The sequence below is a fragment of the Anoplopoma fimbria genome, chromosome 19 (genome assembly GCF_027596085.1).
Source record: "Anoplopoma fimbria isolate UVic2021 breed Golden Eagle Sablefish chromosome 19, Afim_UVic_2022, whole genome shotgun sequence".
NCBI classification, from domain to species: domain Eukaryota; kingdom Metazoa; phylum Chordata; class Actinopteri; order Perciformes; family Anoplopomatidae; genus Anoplopoma; species Anoplopoma fimbria.
Genome location: NC_072467.1, coordinates 19,447,325 through 19,471,764, shown reverse-complemented (window position 1 = coordinate 19,471,764; position 24,440 = coordinate 19,447,325). Strand labels below are relative to the sequence as shown.

Below are 24,440 nucleotides of genomic sequence, written 5' to 3'. Positions count from 1 at the left end.
TTTTGCCAACTCTGTTTCTCTGGAGCTCTCAATTTATTTAACACTTGATAAGGTCTATGATATCAAAAGGGAAACTCCAAAGATTTTCATATTCGGGAACTAGATCCCAAAAAATGATTGATCAGTATCTTATTATGGGCCTAATTCTTATAAGTGTGATGATACAGGCATGTTTTAGTTTTAGTGGGGGGGGAGAGAAAGGAGGAGAGAGGCGCTGAAAAGAGGGAAGAAGTTGAAACAGGAGTGCTAAAAAAGGAAAGTGTAAACCAGACAGGTAGAGAGAGAGAAAGAGGGAGAGAGAGAGAGAGGGAGAGAGAGAGAGAGAGAGGTCTACGCAGGGAGACGTCTGGAAAACAGCATCTCTCCCCTCCACTCTGCTCCTCCCCTCTTCCCTCTCGGCATCTCTCCCACGCTACGGAGCTCAGGCTTCCATATTCTCCCGAGGTACTGCCTGTTGTGTGTGTGTGTGTGTGTGTGTGTGCGTGCGTGCGTGCGTGGATATATGTGCATTAAAACCTGCGTGTGTTTGCGCGAGTACTTGACGCTGTGCTCACTCTCTCTCTCTCTCTCTCTCTCTCTCTCCCTGCAGCTGAGGTGGGCGTGTGGAGCCTCTGACCCTCTCTCTCTCTCTCTCTCTCGCCCACTCTCGTTCTCTGTCTCTCCCTCTCTGCTGCAGCTGTAGGGGGGCTATGGATGGACTGCGTTTACCTCCACTCATCGAGGAGGCTTTGGACTCTACAGGTCTGTGCAGCTGTTTTTGTCGATGTCCTGTTTACACGCGATTCTGTGCAGATGTGTGTGTGTGTGTGTGTGTGTGTGTGTGTGTGTGTGTGTGTGTGTGTGTGTGTGTGTGTGTGAAAAAGAAAAGGGTATAGCAGAGGAGGGGGGGTCGATGCTTATCTCTGCTGAGGAACAGTGTTTACTCCTGAAGTGAGGGATGGATGGGGTGGTGAACTGAGGAGGCGGAGGAGATGGAGAGAGGTGGTCAGGTGGTAGGAAGCGAGGGAAGGTGGGAGTTTGTCCTCTTTATTAGGGGAGCTGTGGTGGAGCTGACAGACTGACTGACTGACTGGCTGACTGGCTGACTGACTGACGAGGCTTTGCTGTCGGCTGTGTGGCATCTGTGGACATTTGATGGAGGTGACATGCTGCCAGGTAATAACAGATGACTGGTAACTAAAGAGGCAGGAAATAATGCAGCCATTAGGGAGCTGTGCTGCACATGTTATTCTGAGGATGACTGAGAATTGATGCAATGTGGAGTCATGTAGTGATGACTTTAGTTCTGCTTATTTTTAAACTTTAAGTTCAGATTGCTTTCAGCTCTCACGTTATTTCTTGTGCGTAGACTCACTTTGCGTATCAACGGTTTGTGTGTTGAACAGCCACTGTTGAGCTCGTTTGTTGACTTCATGACACTGCATGTGGCTTTATGATTATTTGGCACAATGCATTTTTCGCAGAATCAGAACTGTGTAACTGCTTTCAGGGAGGAATGTGTGGTATGTTTTTCCCTCATGTCAGTGTGTCCCAACAAGGGAGAAGAGTGTGTTTTCCTCGTGTTTTTGAATGGGCGCGCAGACTGAGCTGCTCTGTGTCGGACGCTGGGAAGGAGGATGTTTATTGGTGTGGAGGGGCTCAGAGAGAACCACAGGTCAACGACCCTTTGACCACCGGGACAGGTTGCCCGAATCTGGCTTCCTCTTTCCTGTACTGTCCTAAAGTTGAACTCTCAATAACAAGTATTTGGCGGAGCCCCCCTGCTGTAGGCTTATTAAACCACTTTGTTCTCAGTGGTAATCTTCTTTTATTACATTTATTATGCTGAAGCCTGCATGTTGACCATCATTACATGGATGCTGTCTCAGGAGAGAATTCTTCCTCCCTAACAAGCTTATTCCTGTTAACTTAACTCTGGAGACCTCTTTCCTTTCATCACAGCCTGAGATGTGCTATTAAAGCTGGAACTTCAGCGTGTAGTGATGGCGAGTGTCTGGTTTAATGTAGCATGAATCCTTTTATTCTCATAAAAAGAATAGACATACAGCCAGCAACAAAATGTGATTTATTAGGATTAATTTGTATCTTTGTGATTTCACATGTGGATCTAAAAGGATTAAACTGCCTTCATTCTGACCTTAGCTGAGATCAGTTAGCTAAACCAGTCTTGGTTCTTAGAAAAAGGTGAATCTGCGCTGAACAGTAGTTTTATTAAAAATATTTTATTTTCAATGCTTTTTCAGTCCTGCTGTGAACAGAAAAAATGCCTCTAAAATCACTTGCCACTTCTACCAACAGGGAACACAGATGCACTCACACAGACATCAATAAAACACCATCAGAGGCCGATTTGACATTTGCGAGCTGTCCGTGTGTCTCTTCCAACCATACGCCACCATATTGTTCCTCCCACTTGCACGAGTCCTTAGCCATATCTCTCTCCATCCTTCCCTCTGCGTTCCCACTCAATATCTCATCCCCCTCTTTCAATCTCAATCCTCTGCTCTCTTCAGCGCCCACACATCCTCCAACACACACACACACACACACACACACACACACACACACACACACACACACACACACACACACACACACACACACACACATGCATGCGCGTGCATAGACACAGAAACCTTTTGCACCTGCCGTGCCTCAGCCCACACAGCATTTCTCTCCTGTCCTCTCCTGCTTTTTCTCCAGTGTTGTGCCTTCATGTTGTGGAATTCACATCAGCAGTGTTATCCCCAAAGGCTGCACAAACAGGATATCTCTCAGCTCTCCGGAACTAATAAACAGCAAAGTTGCTGCTGTAGACAAACTTTGTAGATCTGGGAGCTGCAGAGGCCTCTGAGAAAAAAACAACAGTGTTAGATTCTCACATCAGTGTTTAATATGGCCCGTCAAATGAAAACAAATATTGCATGTTTTTCCACCCTCAGGCATCCCAGCATCCCCCCAACCTCTGCACCACCTCATCCCCCTTTACCCCCCCATCAGACTTCAGGGCTTTTTCAAGCAGCTAGGCTTTCAAGGCACTCTGCGGGCCCTCTAACAAAATTGAGAGTGCCACATGTTATTTTATTCTTTCTTGGTTGCATAATGGAAAAAATTCCTAAAACTTCATGGTGACTAGAGAAGGTTCACGAACTCATGCGGCCCCTTCCTGTGGGTTATTCTATGGATTTCTAAAAACGTTTCTTCTCCCTCGCAGAAATGCTCAGCACTGTCAACCTATCATTAGGGAGCACTCTCTCTCCCTCTGGGTCTTTATCCATTTCAGATTTGGCAGCTACTCGCTCTTCGCTCTGCGATTCAAGTGATGTAAAACCTTCCACGGAGATTGCTTTCAGGTGGGAGGCGCTGATTTGTGTGATCAAATGGATAGTTACCACATCACTTGTTTTCGTGCTTTGTTCTCTGCCGCCATTCATATCCCTGAACGGAAGAGCTACGCAGCAAGCACATGCACACACAAACACCTTACAGCCAGACAACCGTTTTTATTCCCATCGTCTTTTTCTGAATCAAGCACGGACAGGACGAACACACTGACAAATAGTTTGTGCACGCTCGTCTAATGAGGCCAAATTATAGCTCATTCTACAATGTATCTCTATTCTGTTGACCCACTTTCTCTTATCTCACTTTGAAAGTGCAAACATGGATTTTCCATTTAAATAACAGAGTGGTTCATTAAGTCGGTCCGACTCTTTGGTGCCCGTGATTCCTTTTTCCTTTCTTGTCGCCTCCTGCTGCTGTTGTTCCTAAGTTTTAAAGCTCCAAGTACTGAGAGAGAGAGAAAGAGATAACCTTGCATTAACCTCTTGAGACATCCTACCCTGTAGCTCGGAATTCATCTCAAGCATTTGAGTCTTAGGCCGTTTGAAGTCAGCAAACCTCATATGATGCTTCACTCTATGGGCTTAATGAGCGACCCCTGATAAAATCACTTAGCTGCTCTGTGGGGAAAAGCAAAAAGCAGACAGAAAGATTTATATGCTTAGTAAAAGTAACAAAACAGCTTTATCACCACGGTGACTTTCCACGCAGTGAAGCCTTGATTCGTTGGTGTGCAGAGGTCACCATGGAGATGGACTCGTATGCTTTACCTGGGTCCTTCTACGTCATTTCATGAGGAAGTGAGCAGCTTGTTGGGCCCTTGGAGACTTCATAACTCCTCCTTCTTTGCACATCTTTTATTGTCTTCTCCTCCTTTCCTCTTTTGCTCTCGTGCAGTCTCTGTTGCTGAGGAAGGGTGCCAGTTTTAGGGGAAAAGCTACAACATCAGTGCTGGGCTGGCTTCAAAGCTGGGGTAGAGGGTTGCATTATGCATGGCCTCCTACACAGCTGCAGAGATCCATTGCATATATACAGACCTGTGTGATCATATACGTGTATATACGCCTAAGAAGTCATTCAACATAATGATACTCGAGCCTGCATGTCACTGTGGTGTATATATTTACACACAGGTACAGGTACAAGTGCATATGCCTACATTCATATACATTTTATGATAAATGATAAACATTCTGCACACATAAACAACTTCCAGATCCACCTGTCTCCATAATCCCATTTTCAAGCTCGATTCAGCACAAGGCAACCGTCTCACCACAGCTCCGGTTTCAGTGGGCCGTCATTTCCTTTCACAGCTGATTTGACTCCAGATGTTCCTCTCAAAACAGTGAAATCAGATATCTAACTAGAAGTCAGAGGCGGAGAGTGTAGATGTGCTACATAGAAAAGTTAAGGTAAAATGACTTTTGTAGACATTTTTTCAGTACATTTCTATCTACGCTATCACACTCTTAGATTGAATTTGGCTTTTTTTTGCTGCATATTTAATTTGCAGAAGTCAAACTGTGGTGTTTTATGGAGAATAGCTTGCCACTGGTTCCAGGTAAAAGCAGCTCTATCCCACGCCTCTGCTAGCGCGCCTCTCTCTGCTAAAATCCTCACTCTGCTCCTCAATTTTGCAAAGTGCAAATTTCATTCCACTCCTCACTCCATCACTGAACATTAAATCAGGAGCAAAACAAAGGGCTTGTGTTGCCACATTAATGCTCACATTTAATCCCAGACAGCTATTCTGAGTTGCTGACAAAGAGCAGTCAGTCTCGCTTGTTGTCTCTTCTCTAAAGTGGCACAATGTTTTTCAGTGACATATTCATTGAGGTTTGCTGCAATGTGATTACAAAGGAATGTGCTGTGGCTAGATAAAGCCATCCTCTCCCCAGAATCTGTATCGCTGCTCCTGAGACGACTCTCCTGGCTGCCCGTCCCTGCTCCTGTATGCGAGCAGCGTCCATGTCTAATGCAGGCGCTGCGTGACTAAAGACCAGCGCCGTGCCAAGTATGCGGTCGAGCGAACACAGGTGACTCTGCAGCTGATTCTGCTGCACAATGTATTTGACATTCACTCACAAGGTGAGGTGATGAAGCTTGAAGGACTCAAATGATTAACACCCTGTTGGGAATAGCAGGCAGGCAGACTTATGGGAACACTGGACCGATAGTTGGGTTTGGTTTTCATACAGATGGTGATGGACACAGAATAATATGTTGGTAGAGGTATATTGCTTTGCAAAGATGTGGTCAAAGGAAGTTGAAGACAGTTGAGAGGGGTTTTCTACATGATATTAACGGAGATCCTAAAAATTTGGCTTTTATGTCGCTTTAGTGCTTTATTTTATTATTGGTTTTAATGCATCATTTTACTATTTAATTTTCTATTTAATTTTACTATTTAGTTTTACTATTTAATTTTACTATTTAATTTTATTTATTTAATTTATTTAATTTATTTAATTTATTTAATGTTATTAATGTATTTAATGTATTTATTTAATTTATTTAATTTATTAGTTAAATTCTTAGTTAATTTATATCGTATCGATTGGTTTAACCGTGTTAAATATTGTACAGTTGTAAACTCTGCTATATAAATACAGTTATTATTAGTATTATTTTATCAATGCCCAGCAGCAGTACAGAAAGGGTGTAAAAGAAATATGTACAAAACGTAATTCTTGCAGTAATCTGTATCACAGTCTGTTTCTGTTCAGCTGTAGTTTGTAGTTTTTGCCCCAGTCTGACTGCTACAGCAATGAAACCTAATCATAAATGGCTTCAGTCAATGCTCTCAGAGTTATCACGCCCCAAGCTAGAATCCTGAAGGAATCGGATGTGAGTGACATTCACTGGGGGGCCTTTTGTCTCCTGTTGGCTTTTCGTTGCCGCTGGCTATACAAGCAGCTCCAGCTCTCTCCCTGCCACACGGCTTCCTCCAGCTCTCCTCTTTATGACTAACTCATTACACCAGCATCAAAGTTTAATGACAAAATAGCCCAGTGCTCATGAAACCTCTCACCAACCTCTCAGGGGCTGCATTGTTTAAATTAACGTTATTATGAGACAGGAAGAAAAAGGGGCCTGCTGTTAATGTCACAGATATAATAAGAATATGCTGCAACTGCTAGGTTGTGATGGAAATTGTTACATCTAGTGAAAGGAACAACAAGGCAGGGAAATAATTATCTCAAGAGATGGAAGCATCCCCTGAGCCAAGATTACACCGCTGAGCATCACTCTTAATTAGGTAGATCTTTAGTTAATACTTTACCATGTCCCCTGCTGCACCTTTTTCTCGTCACATCTCTCTCTCGTTCTTGTCTCGAGGCAAACACCATTCCCCTCTCCCATCCCCGCACTGCTTTCTGAGCACCAACAGCAATTTTGAGGCACTCGGAGATCACTCAAACATGAATGCGTGATGCTCCACGTCAATTTTTTCTGAGATTGGACTTGACCCCGCAGGGCGTGTTATTAAGAGAGAAATGCACGCCAGTTTGTGATATAAGCCCAATTTCCAGGGATGAGGCAGTGACTGATGCATAAGTGATTTTTTAACCTTTAACTGCAAATGAGAACAAACAAACGTTGTGGATATAATGTCCTTTTAGCTCTGGTTTTTCCTGCCTGGCACCAAATCTCATGTGACTAATGGGAAAATACTTTTCTTCCCAGTCAAATGGGAATTTACCGTCATGGTGCCCTTCCTGCTAGTTTTCTAACCTGCTCTGCAATCGTCTACACAGCACTAGCCAACAACAGCGGTTAGTGTCAAATCAAGTTTATTAGTACGGCTCTGCATCATTAACTGTGTCTCACTGGGCTAAACAGAACCACATTAACAACAGCTCAGTCCAGGCTGTCTGCAAGGACGAAGAAAACAAACACTAAAAAGCAAAAGACTAACGGCAGAATACCAGAGAGAGATGTGTGTTTGTCACTTCTCTTACTATTAGTGGTAGCTCGTGTTATTATGGACTTGGAGGTGCATTGCTGAGTGGTGAGTCATAGTGATTGCTTCAGCATACAGTCAGGCCCACCTCCCCCCTTCTCTCTCTGCAATGTGTCAGCTAACTCACTCCACCTACTGGTCAGAAATTTTTATTCAATACATAGATAGATGAATGTAAAACATATGTGACTTAATATTGTAATGTATGTCATCAACATGTGGTGTGTATTAATGATGTCGTACTTAACAACTGCATAGTGTCAAAGCTATAACACAAGAGACATATTTCAGCATTTATTTTCATGCGTTCTTCCCGACGTGAGTGGAGTTTTTGTTTCCTTTCTTTGAAAGTCTCAGCTCTTATGTCACAAGAGGGCTATCAGTAATTGTGCCTATTTAAATCAGAGTGTTTAAATCAAGTACATGAGTGGAATAGATGTTGGTGTTCAAAGAACTTCAATGCCGCTTTAATCACAAGATGGTGCTGTTGATTCAAAAGAAAGCGCAGTCTGTGTTGTGTTTAAAGGATGACTGAATAAAGGCTGATGACAGAGAGGCCTGTAAATATCCTCTCCTCTCTTTCCCTCTCTTCACCTATCAGGCATCCCTTTCTAAAATCGCTGTCATTTTTATTCATCAGATGACCTGTGCGATCTGAAAGCAGAGTGCAGCCCCACCATGGACAACGACATCACAGCGAAGGAGAGAGGTGTGCTGGAGGAGAACAATGAGAAAGAGGAGATGGACCAGGAGAGAGCTCGGGAGGAGGAGGGAGAAGAGAGGAAGGTGAAGGAGGAGGAGGAAGGCGAAGGGGAGGAGAAGATGAAGAACGAGCAGGAGCCGCTGACGGAGGAGCAGGAGCTGGAGGAGCTGAGGGCCCAGGTGCTGCAGCTGCTGCTGGAGCTGGACGATGCCAGAGAGATCTCCAACAAACACCAGGAGAGCTTCCATGAGCTGCAAGGTGAGAATTACAGCCTCGGATATGACTGAATACTATTTATTAATTATTCAATGAATCATTAATCCTCCCTTAAATTCAACAGTTATCTGACCTGAAACCAAAATCTATGGAACCAAATCCCTAAATCCTGTCATCTTGGGCAAATGTTCTTTCCTTTATGACTATAAGTCATGACAATATTTTACTCACCACCTCCACTATGGATTTTTGCGATATGGGAACTTTAAAAACAATCACAGCTTTTAGGGCAAGGAGCTGAAGAAGCTAAACCTTATCAAAAACACCCCAAAAAAGAAAGAAATCCTCTCAAATACTTTTGGAATATCCTGGAAAACCCTGTAGCTTTTGTAGCGAACCGCATAGCAGATGTTGAGCAATTAGTCACAACTAGAAGCTCCCTTAACCTTTAATTTAAGCGTAGTGGCAATTCAATGCAATCGGTGCAGTGTGTCCTCAGCATAAACCAAAGCTAAATTGAAAGCGAGCCGAGGCAAACTGGTGTGTTGCATAAATATGGCGGGTCAGTCAGTCAGTGGCAGGTTGACTAAAAAAATACATCATGATATGCACGGGCCAGTTTCACCATGGTGGATGAACGTGCATTTATATAGCAGCTTTCTATTCTAAAGACTACTCAGATTGCTTTACACTACATGTCATCATTCACCCCTCCACACACATATTCATACGCTGATGGCAGAGGCAGCCATGCAGAACATTGCTCATGATCTAATTTACATACTCAATGGGCCTCAGTTCACTGCATCTGATCAACATTGATCCTGCATTGGTGGGGGGAATGTTATCTAGACTAATAAACAAAGTAAGCAAAAGTTAGAGAGTCAGATCCATATTACTATATATAGTATAGCACAACTTAACCTACTGACAAGGAACACGGAGAAGGGAAAATTCTGAAGAACTCTAGCAACACTTTTTTTATATCAACTTTAAGACCAATGCGTTTTGTCGTTCAGATCAGGTCCAGTTTTGCTTTACTAAACAAAAGTAAAATCAATTTACTCTAAGCAGACCAAGAGTCTTTTATGACTTTTTGATTGTTTACTCACAAGCCAAATAAGACAACACTTGGAGATAAACATCTCACTTCTATGTCAAAATGAAACTCTTAAATCAAAACCCAAGTCTTTTTTCCAAATGGCATTTTTGCAACAAAATGACAAACATGCTTTCAAAGCAGCTACAACACACTGATGTATTTTAAACTAAACACTGCTGCCTTTATTGCTTTTTATACCTTTTTGAAATTGAACATAAAGACTTCTGATCATCATAAAGATTTAAGACTGTTCAAGTACAGTACATCTACTCATTTGCTCACAATGAAGACAAACATAAAGGCAGAAAAAGAACACACAGCTTTTTTGTTTGCCACTGCAACAAGACAGAAAGTAGAATTACAGTACATTAATCAAAATAATAAAAGTAAAATGACACTTCAGTGGTAAATTTAAAAGGTAATGTTAGGGTTGGATGGTTTTGGATCCTGTCTCCTCTTGGGGTCTAACCTTCGCCTCTTCCAAATCACAAACAATGTCATCCCTCGACCCCTTCTTGGTTCTCGTCCTCATCATCCTCTCGTCCTCGTCCTTTTGCTCTCACTGCCTCCATGTTTGAAAGTCCTCACAAAAGACTTGACCTTACCTAAGGTCTATTTGTAGTGCTAAGGCTCAGACTGATTGGTGTTCAATTTGTATAAGTGTTTTCACGAGTGTGTGTGTTTGTATTTTGAATAGAAGTTTTTTTCCAATGATTGCAAGAGATTTCACTCTTGAACGTGTGTGTCTAATGTATGACACAGTGTGCGGTGCTTTGTAAAAAGAGCAAAGAAGAAAATGTGTTTGTGCTTTTGGTGCCTTTGTTTAAGGCATGGTGACAAAAAGTTAAGATTTTGATGCTTTTACATTCACTGTGTAAGCAATTGCAGAAAACTAAAATTAGATGAACATAACTACTGTAGGGCTCCACGGTGGTGTAGTGGTTAGCACTGTCGCCTCACAGCAAGAGGGGCCCGGGTTCATTTCCCGGGCTGGACAACCTTCTGTGTGGAGTTTGCATGTTCTCCCCGTGTCAGCGTGGGTTCTCTCCGGGTTCTCCGGCTTCCTCCCACAGTCCAAAGACATGCAGGTTAGGTGCATTGAAGACTGTAAATTGCCCGTAGGTGTGAATGTGAGTGTGAGTGGTTGTCTGTCTATATATGTCTGCCCTGCGACAGACTGGTGACCTGTCCAGGGTGAACCCTGCCTTCACCCATTGACAGCTGGGATCGGCTCCAGCACCCCTGTGACCCTTAACTGGATAAGCAGGTTACGGAAAATGGATGGAATGGATGGATGGATAACTACTGTATTGTGCTGTAAATTACAGGTGTTTTCTAATCGTGTTCTGGGTGCAGGTGCTTGATAATTGAATACGTTGTTTCAGTGGCAGTGTAAAGCAAACAACACAAAGGCTTTTATTTTTTTAACAATGTATCAAATGAAGATAACTTTGTGTAACTTGCAAAATAATTGTTTTAGAACATTAAACTTGGTATTATGTACTTATAGCTGAACATACCTGGTCAATAAATGGGGCTAGGTGAGTTAGTGGTTTCAATAGTTATGCCACAAGTACCATTTTTTGATGTAAAACACTTTTGGTGCTTCAAATTAACTTCAGTTATGTTGTCAGTAGTCAACCTTAAATTTTGTGATCTATACACACAGCCACAGAAGCAAACCCCTGTCCTCCACCTGGACAGCTTCACTTTCCACCAGAGACGTCTCCTGTTCATCACAATCTAGTTGAACATGTAGAAGCGTAAATGTTTATATGCGGTCACTGACACAGTTCCTCATCATGGCCGCTAAATGGAGCATCACTTCATAGCTTAGAAATGATGAGCTTAGCGTTCAGGGACACAAGCAATGAGTAAGGCCTTGGGTATGGTGCTGCAGATCTCAGTGTGTGTGTGTGTGTGTGTGTGTGTATGCGTATTTTTGAGTGTGTGTTTATGAGTGTGTGTCACAGTAAAGGACATGGCGTGGTGAGATCATATGTTTGTTTGGCAGCCGTAGAGGCATTCCTCAGACAACTGCGTGCATGCTGAGGGAAGCTTCCAGACTGGGTGTCCTAGACCACAACGAGAACTCTCTTTTGGTCAACTCCCACTGGGAACAGTCAGCTGCTCATGCTGCTGGCAGCTGTTGGGGTGGTGGGGGTCCTGAGTGAACATGGTCAGAGAATGACGTCAATGAGGCTTAGGTAGAGATCACGATTATCATTATGATGATTATTATTCCAAGCTGAACATTTTATTTGTCTCTTGTTATCACTTTTCTTTCTTTGTCCAATTTTCTTTCTCTTTGTGAGGTTATATTGTCCTTTATATACTGAATATTTATAAAATGAATAAACTAATAAGTGTTATACTCGTACTGATGGTGCGGCTCATGTTGTAATTCTTTGCACAGGCAGTCAGACAGCACTGCTTGTGTCATTCAGTCATGCCTCAAGGTTGAACAGCTTATCAAGTTGTCATCTTGGCCTGCTGAAACTGACATTTCCTCTTATCTCTCTACCACTCCCCTCTCCTCCCTCCTCGCCTCGCCTCCACTGCCCTTCTCCACCAGGTCTGTTGGAGGATGAGCGTCTGGCAAGTGCCCATCAAGCTGAAGCCTTCACACGACAGATCCAGAATCTACAAGGTATCAACATATTAAAACGCTCCGAAGTGAAGTTCTGTTCTTTGAAAAAGCCCAGACAATAACTATCGCTATTCCCCAGAAACAAAAAGGATCAATCAACAATTTAAATCAGCTATTGCCTATTACATTTATCATGTTTGTCGATAGTTTAGGTCAATGCAGATTTTACTCTGTAAGCTGCCAGTGAAGAACAATTTGTTAGCATTAATCAACAGGACCTCCATCTTGTTTGTCACTATATGGTCTCAGACAGAAAGTGCTACATAAGTATGTTGGGATGTGGTTGACTAGAAAACGTGAAATCCTTGCAGTTATTTGGCTTATTGATTCAAGGGCATTGAATTTTTTGTGAACATTTTTGAAATTACATTTTACGTTAAGAAATCATTCATACAGAGAGATAATTATTCTTCAGAAATCCTTATTGAGACTTGAGCTCATTCATGAGTGATCAATAAAACACATTTCAGAACCAACACAGTACCAAAAAAAACAAAACAAGGATAGTAAAAAAAGATAGTAAGGACACACGATCCTTACACAAAAGGAGACAAATTAAAATAGAAAAAGGAGGAGCTGAGCATAGTTTTTAAAGCAACTACTTATTTTTCAGTCAGTTGGTGAACTGACCGAAAATCTGCATGCAAGTATTATGTCTAAACTGTTTATTCGAGTAATTTCTGGTTTTATTGCAATAAGCTTTTATTATTGCTCTGGTTGTTTCTGTGAGCGGTAGAAAATATTTTCCTTTCCTGAAAATACTAAGCTAATAATCCGAATTTGACCCTGAAAAATAAGGTCTGTTACCATCAGTTACATCAGCTGCTCTTTAAAACAGTACCCACACAGACACACACACGCACACACACACACACACACACACACACACACACACACACACACACACACACACACACACACACACACACACACACACACACACACACACACACACACGCAAGAACACACCACCCACACACACAAACACATGCAGGCCCACTGATGCACAACTTCAGGTAAGCTCATACACACACACACACACACACACACACACATTTATACACCCATACTGATGCTGCAGTCTCACCCACTCATCCCCCATAAAGAACAACCTGTCCTCCTCCTCTCCCCACAGCTCAGCTGCGTTCTGTGCAGGAGGAGATGGACAGCCTGGAGGAGGAGAAGGAGAGCGAACTTGCTGAGGCCCAGGAGGAGCTGCGAGTCGCTCAGGAGGAGGTGATCCTGCTCCAGCAGGAGGCAGAGGAGGCGGCGGCGGAGCGGGAGAACGACATCGCCTCGCTGCAGGAGGAGCTGTGTCGACGGCGGGCCGAGCTGCAGCGCCTCAGCGAGGAGACCCAGGAGTACGAGCTGGAGATCACCACGCTGAGGGCCGAGATCAGCATGAAGAGCCAGCGCAGGGAGGCTGAGAGGAGAGAGGGTGAGGGACGAGGAGTGTCAAAATAGAACGAAAAAAGAACACAAAGAAGATGGGTATAGATGGTTGCAGGGGAGGAAGGATGAAGTTATGTATGACCTGTAGTTTAACTAACAGGAGGCCTACATCAAAGTAAAACACAAGAAGTCTTGGTGGTTCACCTCATCTTCACATCTTGTGTAAACAGCCATAATGAGAGGACTGTCTCTGCGTGCACTATGGCATTTATCAAGCTTACTATTTGCACAAATAACCCATCATCAGTCTCGGTTGCTGATATTATGAATACAAAGCATGATGTTATGGATGTTCTTATTCCATGCTCACATCAGGTTAGCATCCCACAGTCAAGCACATAAATCATTTGTGGGGTTTAATAAATATTACAAATGAGAAATGTGGTTGCTGAGTGCTGCAAGGGGCGTGGTGTGTGTGTGTGTGTGTGTGTGTGTGTTGTCAGATGTGTGTGTGCATTTAGGATACCAGGGACATGAAGTCATGAGGGGGAGGGACACACACTTCTAACACATGACATCATTGCTGGGCTCCGCAGCTGAGCCTCGGGTGGAGCTGAGGGAGGGGAGCTCATATTATATAGATGTTGGGCTCTTTTTATGAAACATTTACCAAAATGTATTTCATATGCATGTACAATCCGACTCAAAGTTAAGATTAATTTTAAAGGAATAGTTTGACATTTTGGGCCAAGACTAGTAACTTCCTGGAGTCTGGCAACCGGTCCAAGCTAAAAATTAGTTTATAAAGTAACCCGTCATAAAACAGCAAATTGACATTTTTAAATTTAGTTTTTTTGTACAGATTAAGTGGATATGATATTTTAATAAGTGAGGTTTAAAGGTGCAAGCAGGTGGATTTTGTAACCAGCTGCTGGTTGTAGCTTCATATTTAACAGGTAGACATGAGAGTGATATCAGGCTTCTAGTCTAATTCTTGTCAAGAAAGCGCAGACACAAGCTATTCCTTAAACATATTCCATACATGTTGTAATCGTGTTAAAGCCTCAGTCGAGGGACATTAAAGATGAGCTCGACTGACCTGCTCCCTCTTTCTATCTTCATCTCTGACCTTCCCTGTTCTGTCAGGTGATGTGGACCTGCTGAAGGAGGAGTGCCGTACGCTGAGGGAGGAGTGTCAGACCCTGAAGGAGGACAACAGACGTCTCACTGAAAGGCTGCAGCTGCTGCAGAGACAGAGGACATGGTGAGAGGTCGACGACTGCTCAGTCATCAGCTGTGCTAACGGGATCAGCTGGAGGGGATACCCTCTGGGATACTACACTAACCACAGGCATTCACGTCATGTCTCATTTAGAAAAGACTACAAGGCCACCTGTTAAATCAGTGCAGAAAAACTCTAACATCATCAGAGGGATTACACATAAGTGTATTAACTGATAAGTAGATTGTCAGAGAATGAATTTTGAGATTGACAGTTCATTCATGGCTTTGAAAAACGTTAAGCCGTTAAAACCCACTTAGGCAGTTCTCACTCACCAGTGTTAACTTGAATTTGTTCTTAGGTAAGAACACACAGACACTCAAGAGCACACTTACGCACATTTGTGATATGTTGGTACAAAATCTTAGTTTTGCGTTTTTATCAGTTCTACCGTTGTGTAATGGCCTATCATTGGATTTAAATTACAACTAATAGCATTCAATGCATTTTTTATTATTATTATATATTCAATTCCGACGATACTAAATACGACATTATGAGTCTGACGTTTCTTTGGACCTTTTTCAAGAACAAATATAAAAAAAACATAGGAAGATATTAATGATTTAGGCCATATCTCCACACAGGATCTATTTAGTAGCTGTTTTTTTCTTCCTCAGCAGATGGGGAACTGTGCATACTCCATCTGCTGAGGGAGATCTTGTGATACATCGAACGCAAAAGCCAACTTTATTTATAGCATTTTTCTAAACAGAAGTTACACAGAAAAAGAGGAAGAGAAGAGAGAAGGGGAGTCAGAGGAGACAGAGAATACAATATGTACAAAACGGAAGACTAACTCAAAAACTATTAATAAAACCAAAAAGATCTGAGCTGCCGAACATTGTTACATGATTTGTATCTTTTAGAATATAAAAAAAATGTTTTGGACGGTTTGTCAGACAAAACAAGCAATTATACTGTGATGGCCTTTTTATGGTTTTCTGACATTTTATAGACTAAACAATTAACTGATAACAAAAAGGTGATAATTTGATTAGATAAAATTAAAATAATCATTAGTTGCAGTCCTATTACAAGGATGGCTCGATACATCTTGCGGCATGTCTGTAACAGAAACAAAAATAAGGGAAAAAGAGTGTCTTCATCAGTTATCAGACTAAGTGTATGCCATGAGCAAATCTCTGGTTATCACATCAAATAGCAGAGCAGCCACATTCAGCCTTTGATCATGGAGATTATCAGCCCATTTCTGAGCTTTCAGCTGAAACAGAAAGTTAATGCTGTATTCATCACCATCACTCCTTTCGTCCAGCTCCAGTGTCTATCTGTCACTGAAAGAGGAAGATGTAGAGGAGGGCACAGAGAGGAAGGATATGGAGACCGGCTCGGATGAGGTCATGACAGAGAGCTACATGACCATGGCTAAGTCTGGTAACTGTCGCCTGGTGGACGCCTCCATCCAGAAGAATATTTCATTCGATGGGAAGCCCACAACACCAACCGGCTGGAACGGAGGCATCGGGGAGATTTTCTCCCTGAGGGAGCAGCTCAAACAGGCAGAGGAGAAGGCCTCACAGGTTCAGAGAGAGGTATGGCGCATAATAGTGTCTACAGAAATGCATTGGGAGTTGTTTAGAAATATGAATAACACATGGGTAGCTTTGGGTCAATTGATTTCAATCGAATTCACTAAAACTTGTTTCAATAAATGCTATCAGTCCGTTCAATGCTGTAAGAAAATGAGACCTCTTGTGACCTCTTGTGTCCTCCAGTGTAACGGTCTGAAGGTGGAGCTGCAGGAGCTGCAGGTACTGTATGACAGCAGTCAGAGGGAGAGAGCAGAGCTGGAGGAGGAGCTGCAGCGCTGCAAGGCAGAGCTGGAGAAGCTGTCAGGGGGGGCTCAGGTGAGGGACAGACATGAATAATAAAACAATATACAGCTTTTTAGAAAAAGGGAAACTGATGTGATCAATGTAGGTTTGTGTGGTTTGCTTTGCATTCCTAACTTTAGATTCTGAAAGCATCTGTAGAGCACGTTGTCTCTCAATTATTTATTTCAAAATGAATGTGAACTTGTCCTAGAAGTAGTTTTGACAATTCCTGGCTATCGTTACGACAAGATTAAAGACACTTTTTCTTTGCACCCACACAGTCAACTAACACATAACACGCCTCACATCACACCTACTGTATCCTGTGTCTGTTGAGTTATCTGTGTCTCATACTGTAGCAATATATATGTTTGGATATGAACTGACCTGACCTGTCAGCCCATATCTGTTGTGTGCTTTGGGTCGGGAAACCTTCCCTCCCACTGTTTCTGTGTTCTAACTTCTCCGTGTCAGCAATGCTTTTATACTGTTGTTGGACTAAAACACAAAATCTGCTTAAAAAAATATTCAGGCATTCAAGCAGATAATGCCTATTGCTCTGTTCAATAGAGAAAATGTATTGAAAGGACCTTTGCACATTTAGATTTTGTGATGTTTATTTTCTACCTTAAGGATACCTTCTGTTCATTTCAATAAGGTGCTGTGTGAACGTCAACTAGTGAAATGAAACAAATATGAAATAGCTAATTGAAACAATCACTTAAGTCACATTGATACTAACAGTGCATGATAAATGTTTGAAAGCATGGATAGTTTGAATGTGTTTTTAAGTTCTCACTGGAAAATCCCAAACTCTTAAATTGAACCTTCTTAACGCAAGAAGCTTAGGTACCAAATAAATTTTCCTTTAATGTCGTTGTCCTCTGGGTTGGACTTTTTAGACAACACGGTTTGTGAATGCAGCCCAGTGTGACGCTTGAATGCACCAACCCCGAGGACAATCTGTGGATTCAACTCCATTTCCACACAAAGACAGACTCAATATTCTGCAGGTTGATTTTCACTCAGTCCTAAAAGGAATGAATACCAATGGCTACCAGTAAGGAAAGAAAATACGCTTCCAAAAATCTTTTAAAAAACCAAAACAAACAAAAAGACAATCTATTGGTTGGAAGCCATACAAAGCCCTGTACGGTAACAAAGTCCTTTTATGTAGTTAGAAACAAACAGGACTAAACCTCTGTGTTTTGTCTACAACAGCCATGATGAGATGTCTCTGCGTTTGTGTCAAACTGTCTACCCGTTCCTGTCTCTGATGCTGTCCTTGTTCTCTGAATGTCCATGACCTCTCAGCCTGTACGATAACAAATTTTGACAAAAACATCAAAACCAAACAAACTATGAGGATAGAGAGACAAAGAACACCACCATATGCAAGTCACAACAATCATGTCTTTCTTTCTTTGTCACCATAACATCACACGCAGCCAGTAAATGCCACACAGGACTGCTCACACATACTCAAGTTGAGTTGATGTGTATGTCACCTGAAAGTTATGCGTTGTTTATTTTACAGGAAATGTAATTCACTCCATCACAACCTTTCCCTTTATTTCACAGCCATAGACCATGTCACACTTTTATTTTAGCGATGTGTAGTTGTGGTCCATTTGTGCTGTTGTCACAACCCTTTTTTTATATGTTTTTTTTATATGGATACTTTAATCCATCCATTCATTCATTCCCTTCATTCCCATTGTCCTTGTGTTTGTTTTTATTCCCTCCTCAGAGATTCATCCATGCGTCTGAGCACCCTGTTCTCTCCATCCCCTTCATAGGAATGATTGTAATATTGGCTGTGGTCTGGTGCTGGTTGTCGGAGCTGGCGTCCCAGAGGGCAAGGTATGGGAGGAGCTTATCTCTATCTGATGCATAATGCTACATATGGTTCTTAAAACACTGATTAAAGAGTCAGTTCACCCAAATTACACAAAAACAAAGTTTCTCGCATCACGTTTCGAGCTATGCAGATAGTTGTGGTTTTATTTGCTCAGGTTTTTCAGAGTACTGTTTGTGAGAATTCTGTCTTACCCCTATACAATAGGTTTCGTTTTCTATGAATAATTCATAGAAACTATCAAAAGTTTTCATGGGAGCCCCACAAAGTGTGTTCTGTGGATTCTCCAGAGAAATAAGGACACCATATTTTAAAAATTCATCTCCATCGTATTTGGGTGGAGGCAGAAATATGTCACAACTTGGTTATGGCATCTGCATGGCTCAACACTACAAGATGTTAGTAAGAAATATTTGTTATTTGGGTAAACTGACTTTCGTATAAAATATTAATTAAGATCCATTTACATGGATGAATTTAATGGGATGGTCTAAACTGCAGAAATGCCAGATTTGCCTGATAAATCTTCAGTGTATGAAGGTAGATAATGATATTAAACATTTACAGAAGGTGGACGTGGTGGGCAGTTTGGCCAATTGGAGCAGAATATTTCCTTGAATCGAACTAAATAAAGACATTTACAGAAATAGTTCAGCATTTTGGTAAATGTGCTTTCTTGCTAAGAGTTAGACGATAAGATTGAATTCATGAGTGGTAAAACTCTTCTCATCCAACTCTCTGCAAGGAAGCGAATAAAATCATTTTCCTGAAAAGTAAAACTATTCCTTTAAAAGCCCGACCCTGGCTGATGGACAGCCTGTACCGGCTCTTAACACCACTCTTCTCCTGTCTTCCCTCAGGGGAGTGAGGTAGGTTGGAACTCCATTTTGACCATCACTGCAGCCACAGCGGTGCTACTAATGATGACGAGCTTGTTGAGAGCTCTCGTCCGATGTTGATTGGATGGGCAACAACCGCACAGGGACAGACGTCTGCTTCAGACTAGCCCTCGTTCTTCTCCTGCCGTACTTACAGACTGAACTGTAACTCTCTAAATGTGATAGAGCTGACAGCTGTGTAGTAGAAAATGTATGGAAAATGTCATTGCTAATGAGAAAGGTACTAGAAAGGCACCGAGAACGACTGCATTCGGTCTCATTGGAGGTTGAGGATGATGAAGAGTTGACCTGCGGAGAGCCCACACGAGGACTGATCTCACTCCACTAAATGTATGCTAGTGCTGTGTCACTCCTCCTCTGTGTCTGTGAATATCATTTTTCTCTCTCTTAGCAAACAATGTGATAAAAAAAAGTACTTAGGTTTTGATTATTAATGTGCATCTAAGAGTTTTCAATTTATTTAAACCATTATTTATTTATTTCTCTGTTTAAGTATTGTTCATAGTTGTCTCTGATAATATTGACAGACATGGAGTCTGGACATGTAATGCACTGAAATGTAAGAAAAAAAGCCCTTTAAATGTAAACTAAAATAGCAGTTTGCATATGTTTGTGAATAAATTGACTAGTTGCTTTCCCCCAAAATACTGAATGCAATAAATTCTATATTCTGCAAAACTGGATTATATGTAAAAAACTCCCAATAATTAACATCATCATACCATTACCTCTTGCCACTGTAGTACTGACCATGATGGAACAATATGCTATTACAGGATATGACAACAGGTATGGTTAACCTAACACCTGTCAATCTAAACCAAGTTTATAAGGGCGGATGTTTAACCCTTGGTTGGTGGAGCCAGCTCTTCTTCACGGTGTGCAGGCTCTGTCACCTGTCACTTCCACATGACTTACTATTAATAATCTTGTGTCTGTCTCTGAAACAACTCCCACCTTCCTCTCTAATTATCAGTTTGACTACGATGCCAGAAAGTCTGTGCAGTATTTCTGATTCATCTTACCTGCCCACAGCTCACTTTGAAATTCTGAAATCTTACACCCACAGCTACATTGTTACACACACACACACACATTGTGGTTTGCTGAAGTTTTGTTACAGTAGGTGCTCGGAAAGATATCTCAGCAACTTTTGGAGCCAATTGTATAACAAACAAACTGTAAAAGTAGTGTGTTGTTGTTGTTGTTTAGATTTAAGGTGTTCGCAGTTTGTTCCAGGTACTAAAGTGTGAGAATGTTGACTGCCAGCGCTTTATGTAACAAACTGCAGATCTGATTTACACCAGTTGAAATCACAATGATGCGTCTGAAGCGTAAGATCAGGGTTTAGTAGTTGTGAAGGCATTTTAGAAATGAATATGGTTTCAAAATATGTAAATAGGAAGATGTCAGAACAAGTTTAAGCATCAATAACAAAAAATATAAATGTATATGTGGAAGGATTAATGTTTACATTTGTGAAATTATCTTTCGTGAAAAAATTTTAGAACTGAAAAAAGCATGTCAGAAAACATATAGAAGCACAATATATAATTTACTTTAATTATGTTACTTTGTATTTCATGTAAATAGTTATGACATATAGTACTATGGGAGAGATATTTCTGAAATCCATTTGTACTAGCTTTGTAGAAAGTTTATTCTATTTTGAAAGAGCATCGTATATTTGATAGCCAAATTATATGGTAATGTTTATTTATGGTGACGTAAAAAAAACAGGATAACTGCTAGCATTGCTAGTCATTTTCAGTACCTCTCTGTTCAAAGGTTGTTTAGTCATTGCATGCATTTAGATTACATTTGACCTTAGTTGCTACGAGCAATATGACTTGTTAATTTCTGAAATTTTCTGAAACATTTGTCATTAAACAGAACCTTGATGCCTGACCTGTTATGTCTGCATATGAAAATATACTAAGGAAATGATGTGCCGCTGGACTGCTAATGTTGTCACTGTCTATTTACAAAATGATGAGTTTGCAATAGAAATTAGATTCCCATTGACTGCAATGGTACATATGAATCGTCTGATTTTTATTATTTGTCATTATTTGTCATGAATATCAAGGTCATCATTGTATCAAAAGCTTCTATATTTCTCAGTGTTTCTCAGCTTGTTGTTGCTTCTTGATTGTTTTCAATATAGTTGTGGCTATTTTGTTACCTGGAGGTCTATTTTGTACTGCAAATGACTTGAGAAAATAAATATACCTTCCCCACATGAGAGCTTTCTTTTCTTGAAAGGTGGCGTCACCGTCAGTCACAGGGTTTAAGTTGTCGCAGAGTCTCATTCATGAAATCTCCAGCAGTCGACCTGAGTGAGAACTGACTCTGCTGGGATTACATTACACGGGTTGTATGGATATTAATAACTGTCACTCTAGAGATGCGACATAGGCTCACAGATTCCTCACAGATGGCGGTAACTGGTGTGTCAACGTTGTTGATGAGGCCCATAAACTACACTCATTACTCAGTTGCCACGACTCATGGTTCTCTAAGTTCAAGTGCGACTAATTATCTAAAAGTAGCGTGGATGTGCAGGCCTGGTCATGGTCGGTACAGTTAGCTTAGCCCTCACTGAGCAGCCTTCTGTCACTTGAGGTTTAGGTTAAATTAATTTCAGTAGTCTGCACATATTCCCAACAGTTTTCTGTCTCATTCTGTGTCAGAGTTGTGGCTAATGGAAAAATTGAAAAGTGCGTTAACGGTCGACATGTTAGATCCAGATAACCAGTGGGACGTAGTCAAGTGGGCATTGGCCTCCGGCCTATCAGTCCAGCAAATTAGTCCCAAATCTCTTTTTAAATATTTAATATATTCACCTGACAGACTAACAGGGTAAAGCTAATTAAAAAAGGTGGAATGCTGATTGTGAGAGCAGCCATGGGCAGTCTCTGGAGACATGATGCCAAGTGAACGGTGTCCAGGTCTACAGTAGCTCTGTGATTTGATATTTGGTTTAGTTCACACATACTACATACTTCCTATCAAGAATGGGATTGTATTGTATTATTAATATTATAGGCAAGTATACAAAAGTATTCAAAATCACATTGTTAAACTTGTGTTTAACACATTGAGTCAAATGTGTTTTTCTTTTTATTAATAAAAAATAATCGTTTAACTTTTCTAGCGTTCATTTACACACAGCTGTGTTTATTCAAATACTGTATTCAAGTACATTTTGAGCTTCTTGTATTTTGATGAAGTATTTTCATTTCATGTTATTTAATAAACAATAACTCTATGCTGCATTACACTGCCAAATTTTGTACTTTTTTTAGACTTATCTGAAAAATATAATAAACATAATACTGAAAATCACCGTTTTACATACAAAAGTTAAATAAATATGACGATAAAACAACCTAGTATATAAAATTACAAAAGAATGTAATTACTTTGCGTGGATATGACATAAAATGTCGCAACTAATACATCAATAATAATGATTTAATTCCATGAAATAACACTGAATCAAAGTAAATAAACTTGTTATACTTTTACTTTTAATTCTTTAAGTGCATTTTTTAGTAGTATTCTTTTTGTGCTTGTACCTACACCACATTTCAAAGGACATAACACAGGACTTTTACTTTTAGTGGAATATGTTTTACCTTAACATATTACCACTTTTACTTACCTTAAATGTGTGAATACTTCTTCCATCGCTGTTTAAACATGAGAACTTTGAATCATGATATGTCAATACGTCAATATTGTAACAAAACATTTTTACGGAGAGATTTACGGAAATAGTATTATTGAATTATTGCCAGATCTCCCTTGAGAAAACAACATGGTTTAGTAAAAACAATATTAAAGTTGAACTCCCTACTGTTGATATTATTGGAGAATATTCTGGCTCATTATTCAAGTGAGCAGAAAATGTCTAAAATGGTTGAAGAAGCACAGACAATCTTAATTGTATGTTTTTACATCTCCCTTAAGAGTATGCTGTTACATACTCTTAAGGGTATGTTGTTACATTAATCTTAAGGGAGATCAACCTGGCCGTGTCTAGACTGAGTGTCCTAAGAACGCCTGCTTCATGTGTCACAGTTATTCTTACCTCCCACTACCTTGTCATGGACTGTGCCTGGTGTCACTGTCATTTCCCCGACTGCTGAGTCACAACATCATGACAGCCTCTGCACCTGCACCTAACACAACAGTTATTGGAAATGACTTGTTTTGTTCTATAGACGATCAATTTCACGATGTGCACACGCTCTCAACTGTCTCGGTGTATTTCTGTTCACAGACTCAGCTTCAATCAATGAATGCTGTCATGTTGACAAAGTTGGAGATGACACTAATTTGCTTTCTGTCAATGCAGTAAGTCAGTTTGTCCTTTCTTGTTTAGTAGGGAAAAAAGATTTGTATGTTGCTTCATTTGAAAGTGTAAATTGGGGCTATAAATTCTGAATTTAGTGAGTTGACGGGCAATTACTCTCAGTTCTTATTGCTGACACAATTTAATACATTTCCTATATTATATCTAATCACTATGGTTTTGCTTGATGGTGCGTAAAGGCTTATCAAAATCCAATATTAAGCATCTTTCCATGACCTTCCCTGAGCTTCTATTGACCTTTGCTTGTCTATACAGAAATGCATTTCACTCAGGGGTGGCAGATAGCAGTCAAACACACGTAATGTAGTGCCTTCAGTCTTTGGCAGGGTGACCTCATCTTTAAATGAGGAGTTACATCTCCACGGCCTCAGTCAGTGGTGCAAAATCAAACTTCTGACACTTATCTCTAATAAAAAAAAAACACATCATATTGAGACAGAGGGACTCGCTCCACGTTCTCATTTTCTTTTCTTAGCTGGATTGTTCAGCCATTTGGATCCTGAGCATGACACACATTCGCAACAATCGTCAAGTGCCAACCCCCCCCCCCCCCCCCACCCCCAGCCTCTCAAATAGGAGCGCCTAAAAATAAAGAGCCTGCCGCAACTGTTGCGCTGCCTGGGGCTTCTGACCAATCACTGTCCCATCCTCCCCGTAATGCGACCCCGACTCACGTTATCCGTATGGATTAGCAAATAGACTATGATCACAGTGGCTGGGTGACGCGGCCCGGGGTCCTTTATAAACCAAACTCTTTGCTCGCTCAACAGTCAAGTTAAACACGCTCAGTGTCAAACTTTAACATCGCTGCTC

The 24,440-nt window shown here is 41.1% G+C and overlaps 1 protein-coding gene across 2 annotated transcripts; it reads left to right on the top strand.

Moving 5' to 3' along the window:
• Positions 1-677: 677 nt before the first annotated feature.
• On the top strand, positions 678-21,481 carry LOC129108579 (coiled-coil domain-containing protein 136). 2 transcript variants are annotated; one of them, XM_054620443.1, is made up of 9 exons: positions 678-741; positions 7,950-8,270; positions 11,906-11,980; positions 13,116-13,418; positions 14,519-14,636; positions 15,931-16,207; positions 16,391-16,522; positions 18,240-18,352; positions 19,208-21,481. In XM_054620443.1, exons 1-9 carry the CDS (start codon positions 690-692, stop codon positions 19,218-19,220), a joined length of 1,404 nt encoding a protein of 467 aa, XP_054476418.1. In that variant the 5' UTR covers positions 678-689; the 3' UTR covers positions 19,221-21,481. The 2 variants fall into 2 exon arrangements, with proteins under 2 accessions (XP_054476418.1, XP_054476419.1); XM_054620444.1 differs by lacking the exon at positions 678-741 and adding an exon at positions 1,072-1,155.
• The last annotated feature ends 2,959 nt before the right edge of the window (positions 21,482-24,440 follow it).